The following is a 14,996-nucleotide window of genomic DNA, read 5'->3' as shown; positions in this document are numbered from 1 at the left end:
ATTGCTGCTGGCTAGTCTGAAGGAGCTGAATGGAGGCGCTGCGGGAGAATGCTGCTCTGTGAGGTAGAAGCTTGGAACCTGGAGGAGAATGAATGGTTGCCATGGAGTTCAAAGGATTTCTCAAACATGCATGAAAGAATCAAGGCAACACTCCAGGTATGTTTTTGATGAGAGAATAACACCATAGCATGATGTAAAGCTTAAAAAAGTCAATTTTACATAACATTGCCTTTTTAAGACTTTCAAATAGGACTTAGTTGGTCAGATAGCTTTTTAGCATTTAGCCTTCGTCAATAAAATCATCATTTTGAGAGCTATTTATCTAGTTATCTTTCACTTAAAAGTACAAGAATAGGGCTTAAAGTTTAATGTATCAAAACATGATCCTAATAATTAAGATCAACATTTCACAGGAATGTTATTAAGAACCTCTTGTCAGGAGGCCCTGCTGGGACTAGATCCACATTGACAATAATCTAAACAAATCCCTTGCAAATAACACTAAGAGCTGAATGCAACAAAGACTTCCAACCGCAACAACAAAGCCCTACACCTCCTCACACGCCTCCATAACGACCAGCTCCAGCAGTAGTTGGACTGCGCTCATTAGAGCTGCTTGGTCTGCAGTTATGTAAGACGTAGTCCTGCCACTTAGTTTCCATCTTAGTAACCGTGCAAAGTGGCATGGAGGCAGGTTACTATTCCCAGGATCTAACAGATCAAACAATATGATGTTCAACACTTAAATTATGTTGGAACTGTGCAGAAGTTCCAACATAATTGGAACTTCTGCACATTTTAAAGAAATGTAAGTTAAAGAAACTTACATTTCTTTAAAATGTACGTTTCTTTACATTTTAAAGATACTTTAAAATGTAAAGTTTCTTTACATTTTAACATTATGATGTCATTACAGTACATTTTTCCCCAGTCCAACATCACATAAAATCCTGCGTGCACAGTTTGCTACTGTATAATATATTTGCATTTGTCATTTTCAAAACTGAAAAATATATTGTAGAACAGAATTATAGCATGAAAAAGATATTGTTAGAACAAGTTTTAACCAGATATGATTTATAGTGGAGAAAAAGGTTTCTGTCTCTGTTGGCTTAAATGTTGCCTGTTCATCGTCAAAGGACGGCAAATCAGATTCATTGATACATCTATAAACATTTTCATAAATCTGGTGGAAAAAAAAAGGGAAATGAACATTTCTCCTTGTGCGTACATCGTTTTAGTCATAAAAGTACACAGAGTTTTAATGCATATGGGTTTTGGACTAGGAGGACTGTGCCTGAGCCAATTTTGGAGGCATCATACATGGACTGAGTTATTAGCTTTGGTTTTGGCTGAATTCAAGTCATTTTAGGGCCAAACTTCTTTTATGAGCTGACTTTTGATTCTGTTTAGATGGATCAGACATTTCTAATGAAGGAGTAGAAGGATCAAACCGGCGAAGATTGATAGAAAGTGCATTTTGCCTTTCGTTCCTTCCATTTTAGGAACATAAAAAAGGAAGATTGAAGTACGAGGTGGAGCCTGAGAGAATGAGCTCTTCTCAAAACTGCACTTCTGGAGACTTTCCGTCAGAGTGATATAAAACGTTTTAGTCCTTGGAAGACCTCTTATGAATTATAGCATCTCACAGCAGATCCAAAAGGACACCAGTTGTTCACAGCCTCTCTGAGTGAGGCTGTGAACACCCAGCTGGTTTACACACCCAATTGATTTTAACCAATCCAGTTGGGTTGTAGTATGCACCCAATTGGTCTGATAGGAAACCTGGAGCTGGGAAAAATATTTGTAATTTGAAACATTAAATATTGTTAACCTCTTCTATTAATTACAAAGAATTAGGAACTAGTAACAGTTGAGTTGCATCATGCTGAGTCGTAATGAAACTGAGTATGTACTGATGGCATTTTTTATGCTGTATGTATAGCGCTAGATACAAATGATAATCAAAGTCAAGTTAAGTTCATTTGTAAAGCCCAAAATAAACATTACATTGCAGCGGCAAAAATAAAGAGAAGTAGTGGAAAGTTCCAGTTCAGACTAGAATGATAAACGTTCTAGTAATGAATAATCAAAGGCAACTCCAAACAAATGAGGTTTCAGCCTTGATTTAAGGAAAGTGTTTCAGCAATTGTGCAAGTTTTCTAGACGTTCACTCCAAAGAATGGAAAAAGAGTTCTAGTCTTATGCTTTATTAAAAATACAATGTCTAAAATTACATATTTATTGGAATTGCAGCAATTGTACCGTTATTATAATTACGACAAACCTTTTGAATGTTTCCACCAGTCTTTGAGATTGGGGGGGCTCTTTGCCATCCCCCTAATCTTTGGACTCCTCTTTGAACTCTGTCTGGGCGACCAAAAAACCTTCTGAGAAACATCCATCCCAAAAAACCTTCTGAGAAACATCCATCCCAAAAAACCTTCTGAGAAACATCCATCCCAAAAAACCTTCTGAGAAACACCCATCCATTCAATTTCACCAGTCCCTTTTTCCAGCAGTCATTGGGCGAGAGGTGTGGTGTGCCCTACACGGGTTGCTAGTCCAGAAGACATATAGTGCTTTATGATTTAAAATTTGAAGTCTTAGGGGATTTTTGGCTCAACTGTAATCAGTCATAACCCTAAGCAGGGTATGCCAACAGTACCACAGGGACAAAACCCATGTCTCACTTTCCACACATTTTACAATTGCGCACTGCTATGTGTCCATGTCTCCTACGATCTCCCAACAAAATAAAGTGTACCTTGTGCATGTAATATGACAAAATGTGAAATGGTTTGAAAACGTTTGCAAGCAACTCGCACACGCAAGTCACATCACCTGGAGAGAAACACGGACTCACGACTGAAATTACTAAAAACAGTCTCAGTAGACTTGACTAGATGACCTCTTGGTCAAAACCTTTTGGGTACATAAGCAGAGCTCATCTGAGCCTCTTGGCCAGTTAAAGCAGAAACATACTTCACCGAGGGAATCTGGAAAACCTACACACGGTTTGAAGCTCCTTAAACGCAGCCCCGTCACCCTTCACCTACGTTGAGAGAAGTTCAGAATTAAAAACCGAGATCAAACTCGATGAGGTTTTAAAAGTCTCCGAGGAGCTGAGAGAGGGGCTACGGGACGCAGCAGCAGCAGCAGCAGCACAGAGGGAGACTGTGAAAGTAAAGTTTTTGGCGAGTAAACTCCTGCTTTCTCAAGTCTTAAAAATGCTCTCTGAAATCCCACTCGGCTCTCCAACTGAGCCTATTTTCTCCCTTTTTTCTTTCCCCCTCGCTCCTGCTCTTTTTTCTCTCTTTCTCCTTGTTCTTCCTCCTTCACTCGGTTTGGAGGCTGTCAAAGACGCCACACACGCACACACACACACACACAAATACACACCTCTTGGCTCTTTTTCCAGAGGAAGAAAGAAAGAAAAAATGGTAACGGGTTAAGAGGCAAGAAAAGATGAGGGGAGGGCCAGAAAACATATTATGCTGATTAAGTAAGTGTTTGCTTCAACCTTCATTACCTGAAAGCCACAGCAGAGCCTTGAGCTGCAGAGCAACATGAGCCTCTGCTTTGCAGATATACAGTACACAGCAAAGGTTTCCATTCCTATTTTCACACTCAAGACATTTCACACAATAGAACGACAGAAAGTAGTGCATAATTGAGAAGTGGAAGAAAAATTTCTTTCTCAGGGAAAACTTTTGCCATGTAGAGCAATGATCCCCCACCCAAATGTCCTGTTACATGTCTCACTGCTAAAGTTCAAATGATTTAAATGAACTGGTCACTAGCAAGTGTCTGTAGAGTTTAATGACTTGTTGAAGAATCATTAGCATCAGGTGTGGTGGAGCAGGAAACATGAAGAAAGCTAACCCTACACACAGCGGTGACAACATCATGCCATCGGGTGTGTCACACCTGGTGGTTCGGTAGATTGGGGAACACACTTTCACACAGTACTGTGTCAAACGAACCAAACCCTTTGAAAAACCTGTCCCCTTCCTCGTCTGTGGTGGTGCTGAATCAAGAGTTGTCGAAGGAAGCAACACAAAAACCTCTGAACAAGACAGTGAGTGCAACTTTCTTCTTCTTAAAATGTAAACAACAATGGAGTGGCATCAGACTTTAGCGGTTGTAGGATTTCTCTAGTCTTTGGTAAAAGACCAGGAGCCATTCCTCTCACTAGCTCTAGACTCACACATTTGTTTTGGTTGTATTTACCCAGAATTCACTGAACTATAGTTGCCTTCCTGATTTTGGAGCGCACTCCTGTCTGCTAGACATTCACATGCATATGAACCACATCAGAGTTCACTTTGTAGGCGGACAAGAGTTCACTCTTCTGTCAGAGTGCGATTGTGCGTTCATACCTCCCCGAATAAACCGGACTTTCTATGCAAAGAAACTAGTTTGATTAAAGTGGATGAAGCAGGGCTGGTGTGAATGCACCCTTAGTGAAGTGCAGTGAGTTATGTGTTTGACATGTAAAAATGTATGGTATGAATGGTTTTGCAATGTTCAGCACAAAAGAGAGTGAATTAGAACCAATTGAAAAACAAAGCCAGGAGCAAATTTAACTCAAATTGACCCACACCCTTGGGAGTTAGACTTTAACGTGACGACAAACACCTCCCATGGCCAGGTGTCCTCCCTCTCTGTTGTGTGCTGTGTAATCTTCGGCTTGGATCACTGTGAGCGAAAGGATACAGAGCACAGGACTTGTTGCCAAAGTCCCCTCCTCCTCCTCCGTCTTGGCACGACATCCAGTTCCCCGCCAGTGAGGAGACACCTACGGGAGTCCTGTGGAAGTGTGTGTGTGTGTTTGAGTGTATGCCTGTGTATGTGAGAAAAGAGCTGGTTACACAACCTCGCTCTCGCTCTCTTTATCATCCACAGATTCTGCAGGAATCGTTGGCAAAACCAGCACACAGGCAACGTGTTGGGCAAAACATCACTCAAAGCGCGCACCCCCGGGGGTCTTCAATTAGACTCTAAATACCTCACCAAGCATCGAGGGGTCTTAATTACTTCAGACTGTTGAGAAAGACAGCGGACCGGCTCAAGCCGAGGGCTTACCGAGGATATGCCTGTTTAGAATAGACTCTAAAGCCTGAAATCAGAGGGGCTTTCCTGTGCTGTTGGTCTAGAGCTACAGACAGAGGAAGCCCTCTCTGTGCATCAGAACTGGCTGCTGCTGCTGGTGTGCTGCGGATGTATTTATAGCTGGGGGGCGAGCGACTACTGCAGGATTAATTCTTGAAGCAGAGAGCGCCGAGAGAAGCAGAGGCAGCAAAGGTCCACGGATCAAGTGGGGAAGAGTTAAAAATATAGCTGAGGCTGCGTGTATTTGCTCTCTTGGATACAAAGCGTTGGTTCGCAAACAGACCAGGGTGCACAAACATTCAAGTTTGTGCAGACTCAAGAGAGATCCATCGATCAGCGTTACGAGTTATAAAATCAACGACCTTTTCCTAAATCAGCAAAGAAAGGCATTAAAGGCCAAACTGGAAGAGGCGAAGCGTCAATGCAAGGAACACCAGAGCAAACACAAGTTTGTATTTCTGGCCTTATTAGGGAATCATATTAATTTCTTTTTACTCTGCAACTCAAACTGAAACTCAATACACACCTTAGCCCTCAACCTGACCAAGGACCCAAAACTGACGGTGCAACTCAATCGGGACCAGGTTTGGTCCTCAAAAGGACTGGTTTTCAAAACGTCAGAGGACTGCAACAGCAGGAGTAAACAAGACACAGACTCCCATCTCTCTCTGAGACACTCTCCAGTTAATTGTGGGAGCTTCCAAGGTGGTCCCGGACCAGAAGTAATAAACAGTCCCTTCTGTGACTTCTGAGTGGGAGGCACCCCAACAACCAAGGACGTGAGGAGGACCACGGTACTGGATCCTGATCAGTTGCTCAAAATATTGAATCGGTTTCAAGACATTTTATGGAAATAGCGAGGCTTATCTGGAAATCACTGTAGAGTCGAAATGTACTAATCAGTTTCTTAGGTTTATCTTAGAAGGGGATGAGATGGCTTTGTTTGCAGCAACGGAGGTAAAGCAATCATAAAACTAAATGAGAAGAAACTAAATTATATTATAGAATCAAATTATGAGAGAAAACAAGACTCTTTACAAGAGGTTAGATTTATGTCCAGTCATAAATAATCCCAAGAGTCACAATCCATTCAACTCTAGCTGTCAATAGGCAAAGCAATGCCTTAGACAGGTTCACTAGTCTACTACAAGGTTCTCATTCATTCCAGTAAAGTCCAGTGCAATCATATTTTCAGATTCAGAACAAATAAATAGTCTACCTAAGGTTGCTTTTTGGAAATGGCACCAGAGAAAGTGGACGGAATTATTCAGTCCCTGTAGGCCACGCTTCCAAATGTTGAGCAATTACAACCAAAGCAAAGAAATGCTTAAGACATTTTAGTGTTGGGAAAGATGTTATGACAGTATTCCTCACGGGGTTGTTTACAGTGTACTAAATTTCCAGCAAGCTTCGAGTAGATGCACTACACATGTTACTGCCAAACGTTAGCGACAGGGTAAAATCAGATCAAGTCGTTTCAAACTTCAAAGTCCACGCCTCCATAAAGCAATCATTTCTCAATAGCCAAGGGTCCAGATCCTGCGTACAAAGCAAAGCGTAGAACAATGGGCTGGTTTTTACAAGGCTAATCGTTTTATGTCTAATGGTAAAAAGCTGTCCAAGAAATCGCAGCAAACTGCTTCGAATCATTGCAACAATCACTCAACAGGAACAAGCACAAGGTGACACTGGAGAGACTCAACTACCTTTTAGCAGGAAGAAACTTCCAGAAACCAGGCTTAAGATATACCAAAACTGGTAGATTGGTAGGAGTACAGGAAGGGGAGTTGGTCAAGCAGGGTGCCATTGAAATTCATCCAAACCTGACAGAGTCAAGAAAGGTTTAGTTATCCCCTCATGCATTTATTATCTAGCTAATTAAGACAATATTTCATGTCTTTATCAAACATTATGTTGAAGTGGTAACTGACCTGGGGACAACTTTAGCAACTGCACAAACTGTAAAGATACATTCACATGACAGGTTTCAGTAGAAATCTCTTGGAGTTAAAAACCCATAATTTCTAAGTAATGTGACTAAAAACCCAAATCTGAAGTAATCTATATTCTTAATAAGACTGCATTGTACGGTCCATACACAGGGCTCTCTGTGGGAAGGCTGCACCAACAAATTAAATGTTTGAGAATCCCAGACTTGGATAATAGTATCATAGATTGCCTCTACTCCCTGCGGAGGCCACTGGGCTCTCATGTAAGACCTTTAAAGATTTGACATTTGCAGACATGGAAATCAGCTGTGATCAGTGCCAGACTGAGCCAGATCACAAAGAAGAGGGTGCGGGGGGATGAGTGGAGAGGGCAAGGGAAGGGAAATGAAGTCTGGGAGTGAGAGTATCAAGTGCGAACGTCAGCGTTGTGGACAACGTTCCTGGAGGAATTTGAGGAGGAGGACAGTTTGACTGTGTCTCAATTAAAGCAGTGACAAATGAGGAAAGACGAGCGGGGGGCGGGAGGGAAGACGGTGAGATGTAAAGCAGGAGACAAGGCAGAGGGGATGGGATGGATGTGTGAAGTGATGGATGTATGGGCAGGACAGCGGAAGTGTGGGAGGGAGGCAGACAGGAACGAGACGAACAGAGGTAATCTGAGGGACAACAAGGCTGCTGTCTGAAACCTTCAGAACGAAGAATCATCAACCAAGCAGTGGCAACTGATTTGATCCAATATGGACTTTGGACCAGATACCAACATCATCCAACGACTGGACCCTCCTCCAGCTGTGGCTGAAAGGTCTATCAACTGATCCAGAAGAAGTGGTTCTCCATTGTGTTCATCTGCACAACCTTCTTCAGGAAGGTCGACTGAAATATAGATAACCTTTCAAGCAATACCTGCGCAGGATATGTAGAATTTATAAATGCTCAAGGTTACTGGGACGGTTACTGCTATGCAGGAATAGCGTATTTTTAAACACCCACTTTTTTTAGCCACTAACATTTATCATAGTCAGTTTAATGAGAGAAAATGACTGTAGTTTGCTGTACGGAAAAGAAAGTAAGAGGCCTAACCTTCCCCCACCTGTTGCTGCACATTGTCAGCTGGATAAAATAATGATACTACACTTTTCTAGAAATCCAAATCAAATATTATCATTTTAGTAGCAGAAGGATGCCTTTATGTGTCACTGGATCATGTTATATGCTTATATTTTACATTTGTGTAAATATCACCTTTTTTTTTTCAAAGAAATTATACCACAACAGTTTATAGTGTATAGTTTGCACTCAACAGGAAAACTTTGACACAATATATCAGTATTTAAAAGGTAGCAAAAACATAAACAGCAGCTGCTTTTGCCAATCATAGTAATGGTGCTAAAATGCAAATAAAAAGGGTTAAAAAAGTTTTTTTTTTTTAATTCCACAATTGTATGAAAAAGATTCCAGTGTTATTTTATTTCTTTTTTTGTTGTTTTTTGGGACACATGTCAATCTCTCATGTGCACATGTGGCACAAACCTGCCTCTGCACAGGAGCAGCATACTGTTAAAGGTAAGTCTAGATGAATTACACCAAGTATTTTTGCTACTGAATTTCAAAAATTCTATAGCAATGTTTTACACACTAGCAAAACTACAGAGTTAGCAAAACTAGGTTCATTAGTCTGTTGTGCTCCTTTTTTTTCCCCTTAGTTCATATGTATTAGCTCTGTAGCTAAAAGGATATTGAAGGATCTACAACTCCCTTATGCTTATGCCTTGTCTTGTAAATGCATATAGCGCTAAACGTATGGCAACAAATTGCAAAAGTCAAACCAGCTGTGACTGTGTTGCTTATTCATAGTCGCTAATACAACACAGAGGGGAAACGGCACTAATTCTTTATGTGAAAGGATTCTGGGTTAGAAAATGTGAGTATTTTCTGGATATTTAATTCACTATAAATGTATATACGTGAATTATCTTAGTTTCCAACTATGAACAAAGAAAAACAATCTCTTTCTTCTTTGCAGAGCTGTACACGTATGAATCAATAATACACCTTGGCAGCAGAAACGATTCAATAAGCCTGTGTGTCTTCGATGGTTGCTATTAACCCCAAGGAAAGGCTCAATAAACAAGCGGGGCAGGTATCAGTGATCTAATTATAACAGCCGCGCGCTGCAGGAACTGTCACAGGAAGTCAGAGGGTTTTCTTCCCTGACACTCGTTAAGAGTAATCAGTTGGAGGTTCTGAGGAGCAGCAGCACTGGAGAGCATGACCGGAGGGCCGAGGTGTGTGCACACATTAGACCTGAGCTGACTGGGGCTTTGGCAATGGGACATTTGGGATCCCAAAGTTTCGGCAGCTCAAAACAGGGATTTACTGATTTTAATAAATGGGTGATTTGCAAAAGCTGTTTTTTCTTTATAAATATATATATTTCCAGTAAAGCACTATCCCACATCACATATGAGGCTATTTGTGAACCAACACAATATTTTGAAACAATAGTGTCTTATTGCTAACATAACCCTTGATCCTCAGAACAACAAAAGGAAACGCTAGCATGTTTCATGTGTATGTTAAGCACCTAGCATAGCTGATATAACCTTTGTAGTCTCATTGAAAGTTTGTTGGTCTGTTTTCATGGAATCAGACATTTCTGGAACTTCAGCTCAGTTCACCCTTTAGTCAGTTTATACCCTCATTTCCCCCCCCCCATTTTGTTTAACTCCGTTATTGGAATGGATTATCACAAAGTCTAATCGAAAAGACCTGCAGTTTATTCTCATTAGCAACAACAAGCAAGAAAAATTTTGGAGAAATGGCATCGTCGTGTAAACAGAGGCAAAAAACAGTTTGTAGTCAAAATCTATTATGACTTGAAAACATAAAAAAAAAAAAAAAAAAAGTGTCCCAAAACTGGTTTGTGCCCCAGGGGCCCGCATCCTATTACATATGAGCAAGACTGCAGCTCCAAAAAACCCATCTACCCCACGCTGACCACAACTCCAGGCAGAGCACACACACAATCACACACACTCCGCTGGTGGTTCCATCACTTTAGAAGTGATGGAACCAAGTTGAGAAGAAGTTTCTTACCTTCCGCAGGTGTGACTGAGCAGACTTGGATCTTTTGTTCTAAATTTAAAACAAAAAAAAGGATATGGGTTGCAGACCATTTTGAGACACCAGCTCCGGGGGCGCGTGGTTTGTTTCAGGTAGAAGAAGACCACGGGGGCCAGCGTGGGGTAGGGCAGGCTCTCCCCGCCGCCGTGCGTGGAACCCTCGTCCCCGGTCACAGAGATCCCGTCGGGCGCCGGAGACGCCGGCTCCATCACCAGCTCGCCGCCACCACCGACACACTCCATGGCTCCCGTTCCCAGCCCGGACAGGTCGTTCAGCCGGATGAAAGTCCTTGGCAGAGAGGAGCGACCCTCTGAGCCCCTGGCGTCGGGGAGCGCGGAGACACTTCCCCCATCCTCGGCCATCACTCAGCTCCTGCGGGTGATCAGATGGTGGACGATTATGTGTGAAATTTCAACCTACTGAGCCGACTTTATGAAATAAATAATAATAGCTTCGTTTTGTATTTGCACAGGTAGCTTACACTACCTAGTCTAATTTGCTAGCATTAGTTTTGTTAAACTAATGCTAAAGTCTAACTAGAAATGAAATTTCAATACATTTACAGTCTGAATGTAAAGAAGGAATGCAGATTATTTTAGAAACGCTAAAAAAATACATTTTGGAAGGTATTGTATATTAGTTAAAAATAATTTTAACCTAACTTAGTAGCAGATGTTTCTTTAATTAGCCAACAGTTCTTGTTTTTCCGTCATCTGCAGGTCCAGGAGAGAGCAGTGAGACTGACATGCTTATGGATTACACTATGACAGAATGCAAAGTGGAGAAAGCACCAGCCAAGAGCATATCAAGTAACATTGTGCCTACATATTTCAGTTTCCCAAGCAACATTTTCTTTTGAATATTCTAATGTGCAAGGGGGAAAAAAAATAATACATGAGCGAATAGGAGGGTTTCTGTGAATAAGTAGAAGTTCTGTTCCACAGAAAAATCTGCAAATGCTGAACCGCAAATGGGTGGGGATTCACTGTATGACATTTAAAAGGTTTTTCTTTTAAGACTTCTGGTTGAAAAAGTTTGCTTTTGAACAAAGGAATAAAACTTTGTCCACAACTTTAGCTGGCTTAGAAAMAGCACTAATGCTAATGTCAAATTTGCTTGCAAACTCAGAGAAATCCTGAGTAGAACTGCAACTTTATCAAATTGCAGTCATCATGCATTTAGACATTTCACACAACCTCTTGGATTCAGCGTTTGATGGGTTATTAGCTTTGTGTCAGGTTTGATGTCTGGACCCTCATCTAAATCATTTTCGCAATAATTGTTAAGATTAAAACAGCATGTTTCCCTAACATAGTGCAACCTGTCATGCAGGTTGTCATGGATAAAAAAAATTATCTTGGAAAGTATTAAATATTTTTACTTATTTATAATTATTTCAATTTTAATCAAGTACATTTAGTTCCAAATCTGATATTGAACAATGATTTACATTCTCACTGGGAATTTATTTGGGTAATAATCGACATTTTTCCATGTACAGTGTCCACTCAGTCCAAAACATTTAAATGAATTTATTTTGAGGAAGATTTAGTATATATTTTTAGAAGCCATTACGTAAACCAAAACTGTTTCTAACATGTAATGTGCGGGAGCAAATGTGTAAGTTTATATCCAGCCTAAGGTACTTTAGCAACCATATTAGCAAGCTGAGCTTTCTAACTCGGAGTCAATACGCTCAGCCTCTAACGGTAGAAAGGAGGTTTACATTCCACCTTCTCAGAAAAGTTCTCAACAGTTTAAAACTTTTCAGCAACATCTTATGCCTTCTTCTACTTTGTCATTTATTTTTAGCAAGAACAAAATAAGTTTATACAACAATAATAATTAGCAAAAACTTAATCCAATTTAGTAGCTAGTTATACTGTAAGCAAAGATTTACGTTTTTATTTTTAATGTCCACATGAGTTCCATAAGCAAAGAGTATTACAGGTAATCTCTTTCTACACCGATGAACCACAACAGTGCAGTTATTTTTGTGGGTCTTCTGTCTCATCTGTCTCATTTCTTTCTCATTATGTTCCATTAAGCTTCAAATATAAGCTAAAGAAGTTAATGACTGAGAGAAAACATCAAACTGTATGAATAAAAGCATCAGTTACATTTTTTTTGTCCATTCTTCTGAATCATTAGCCTAGCCATGCATTAGCCTCGCTCAGGATTACGAATGTCAACGTTAACGGCATTGCCGCCTGCTGGCATGGAATAGGTATTGCAGCAGTTTTGACTGAACTTGCAGACTGTGCACAGAAACAGAGTCAATAAGGGTAGAAAAATATCTTAATAAAATACATATGCAAGTATGTAGCAAAGGCCTTGATTGAATAAGATTTTTTTAAAGAATTTTATTGTAGTTTGGAGCTAATGAGTTTGTTTAATTTCCATAATACTGACTCATAAAAAACTGCGTGCAACTTGCAACACCAATTTTACTATCTGCTACATAGATTTCATGTATGCAGAAAAGCAAATTAGCCTCAAAAATACTTTAAACAACCTCAATTCTAAACCACAGAATGGTTTGCTGAGAAATAATATTTTACTGTCCAAAATATGTATGCAAATCTTTGCATCTTATTATAGGTTCCACTTTGCTTTCATCCGTTACTTTACAGAGAATAAACAAATAAAATCATTTGTTCAAACGGAACTAATTTGTCTGTTTTTTTTTTATATATATTGTTGCGCTCGTTACTGAGCCTCTGTCAATTCAGACAGTGCTGCATTCCTTTTCAACACAAACAAAGCACCGATCACCCGCAGTCCGTATTATCCGCTCCTACACTTAAGCAGCATCCTCACAATAAAACCTCCCATCATCATGTGTTGATTTAATGCATTTATTTTCGCAAAGATATACTGCTCGATTCGTCCTCTCTCTTTTTTTATTTTATTTTATTTTATTACCTGTAATGGACTCTGTAGATGTGCCAAAAGCGCGCTCTGTCATCACATGATCAGTTTCTGTCCAAGCCGTAAAGTCCGCACCAGCCTGGGGGAGAAAAAAACTCCATTTGCAAGAAAAAAAAAAAAAAAAAAGAAAAAAAAAAAAGGAAAGATTAAACAAAGGAAAGGTGAACAACGTGTTGTAGGAAGACTAGGAAAAAAAAGAAAAGAAAAAACCAAACCAAAAAAAAAACAACAACAAAAAAAGCGGAGACCCTATCTTCTTGTGGGTTTGGTGCGTCAAGCGGAGCGTATATAGTTTCCAGGTGCTGCGCCGCGCCGCGCCGCGCCGCGCCGTTCCGCGCCGCGCTCTGCTGCAGACGCCTCTCCGGGAGCTCTCACCGACACCTCATGACCGTCTCATGTGGAGAAAAAAAAAACAAACAAATAAAAAAAAAAAAAAATCCCATTAAAGCTTTTTATTAAAATAATGACGCCGTGCGCAAACTTCCTTCTTCTCAGGACAAGCAGGGGAAAGCCTTCTTTACAAAAAACAGAGAGGAGAGAAATAACCAATCCCGGCTGGCTTTCCTCATTCGGGAAGAGAATCCAACACTTCCAGCCGCATCCAGACGTCGTTTTCCCTGCCCGCTGGTTCCTCAGCAGTTATGCATTCTTAAAAGATCCATGGAGATGCTGCTGCGCATCCTAGTCGTTGCGCACTGAAAGCCTCGCGCCCCCACCTCCTCTCCTCCTCCGCTGTTGCTGTTGCGCACATGAAAGACCGGGTGCTCCTGCTCTCGCGCTGGTCTGCTCCAGACTGCACCGCTCGGTTCCGTCCATCCGCGAAGCTCTCACAGCTGGATCATGATGGGGGAGAGAGAGAGAGAGAGAGAGAGAGAGAGAGAGAAGGAGGAGTGGTGGTGGTGCTGGTGGGGTGTGTGGGTGTTCTCCAAAACTTCTCGCTCCCCCCCCTCCTTCACCCCGGCGCGCGGACGGCTCTGGGCCAATCGGAGCGCGCGGACTCTCGGAGCTCCCTCCTCTCCGGTCGGGCTGGGTTTGTCATTTGAAGTTCGAGCAGGGGCGAGAGAGAGAGAGAGAGAGAGAGAGAGAGAGAGAGAGAGAGAGAGGTGAACGGGCGAAACAGCTGGAATCCTAATGTCCGCCGACAGCCAATGAGAAGCGAGGTAGTGACGGCATGCGAGGAGCGTCGCGGCGCGATTGGTGCAGAGGGATTTACGAAGGGAAAGTTTGAGGAGGGGGAAGAAGTTGCCGCACGTGGAAAACGAGAACTTCAAACTGTCTGAAAGGTGGAAAAAGTTAAAGAAAAAAAAAACGTCTCGGGTTTGTTTTTTTTATTATTCCTTAATAAACACGAAATTACCTCGAGTCAAATCTAAACCTTCGTAAAACTTGATTTTATGTTTCATGCTGAAGAGGAATGGATTTTCAGAAACTCAGTAAGAGCAATATTCAGTGATGAATTTGTTTCGCTTGATTTTTTTTTTTWATTTATTTATTTTTGCTCAAAAAAATTCTTATTCTTTGTAAGCCACTCAAAATAGCCAGCACGAGGCAAGCATCTGGTTCTATTTGTGCATAATTGTGAAGCGATAGCATAAAGTCACTCATTTTGGACGTGAACTGTCATTTTAAAGCCTCGGCAAACTTTTAAGTTTTAGGTCTGGAATTTTAAACTTCTGAAGACTTTTGCGAGCTATTATTATTCCATATCAGATTTTGTGTGGAGAAAAATAAAAGAAAGTTGATTTATTTGTTCACTTGTTCCATACGTGTGGAGCACAGGACTCTCTCTCTCTGTCTCTCTCTCTCAAACACACACACACACACACACACACACACACACACACACACACACACACACACACACACACACACACACAC

General features: G+C 41.1%; 1 protein-coding gene across 15 annotated transcripts in view; it reads right to left on the bottom strand.

Moving 5' to 3' along the window:
* cacna1g (calcium channel, voltage-dependent, T type, alpha 1G subunit) overlaps positions 1-13,464 on the bottom strand; it is a 301,230-nt gene extending 287,766 nt beyond the window's left edge. For 11 of the 15 annotated variants that reach the window (XM_017310772.1, XM_017310773.1, XM_017310770.1 and 8 more), the window contains exon 1: positions 10,227-10,549. In XM_017310772.1, the coding sequence (XP_017166261.1) occupies positions 10,227-10,549 (323 nt within the window). Of the gene's footprint in view, positions 1-10,226; positions 10,560-13,112 lie in introns of those variants that run through there. The other 4 variants (XM_008437998.2, XM_008437993.2, XM_008437999.2 and 1 more) reach the window with 1 other exon arrangement.
* Positions 13,465-14,996: the final 1,532 nt, after the last annotated feature.

Source organism: Poecilia reticulata, linkage group LG19, assembly GCF_000633615.1.
Source record: "Poecilia reticulata strain Guanapo linkage group LG19, Guppy_female_1.0+MT, whole genome shotgun sequence".
Lineage (NCBI taxonomy): Eukaryota > Metazoa > Chordata > Actinopteri > Cyprinodontiformes > Poeciliidae > Poecilia > Poecilia reticulata.
The sequence above is the reverse complement of the archived record's forward strand: the minus strand, read 5'-3'. Positions and strand labels throughout refer to the sequence as shown.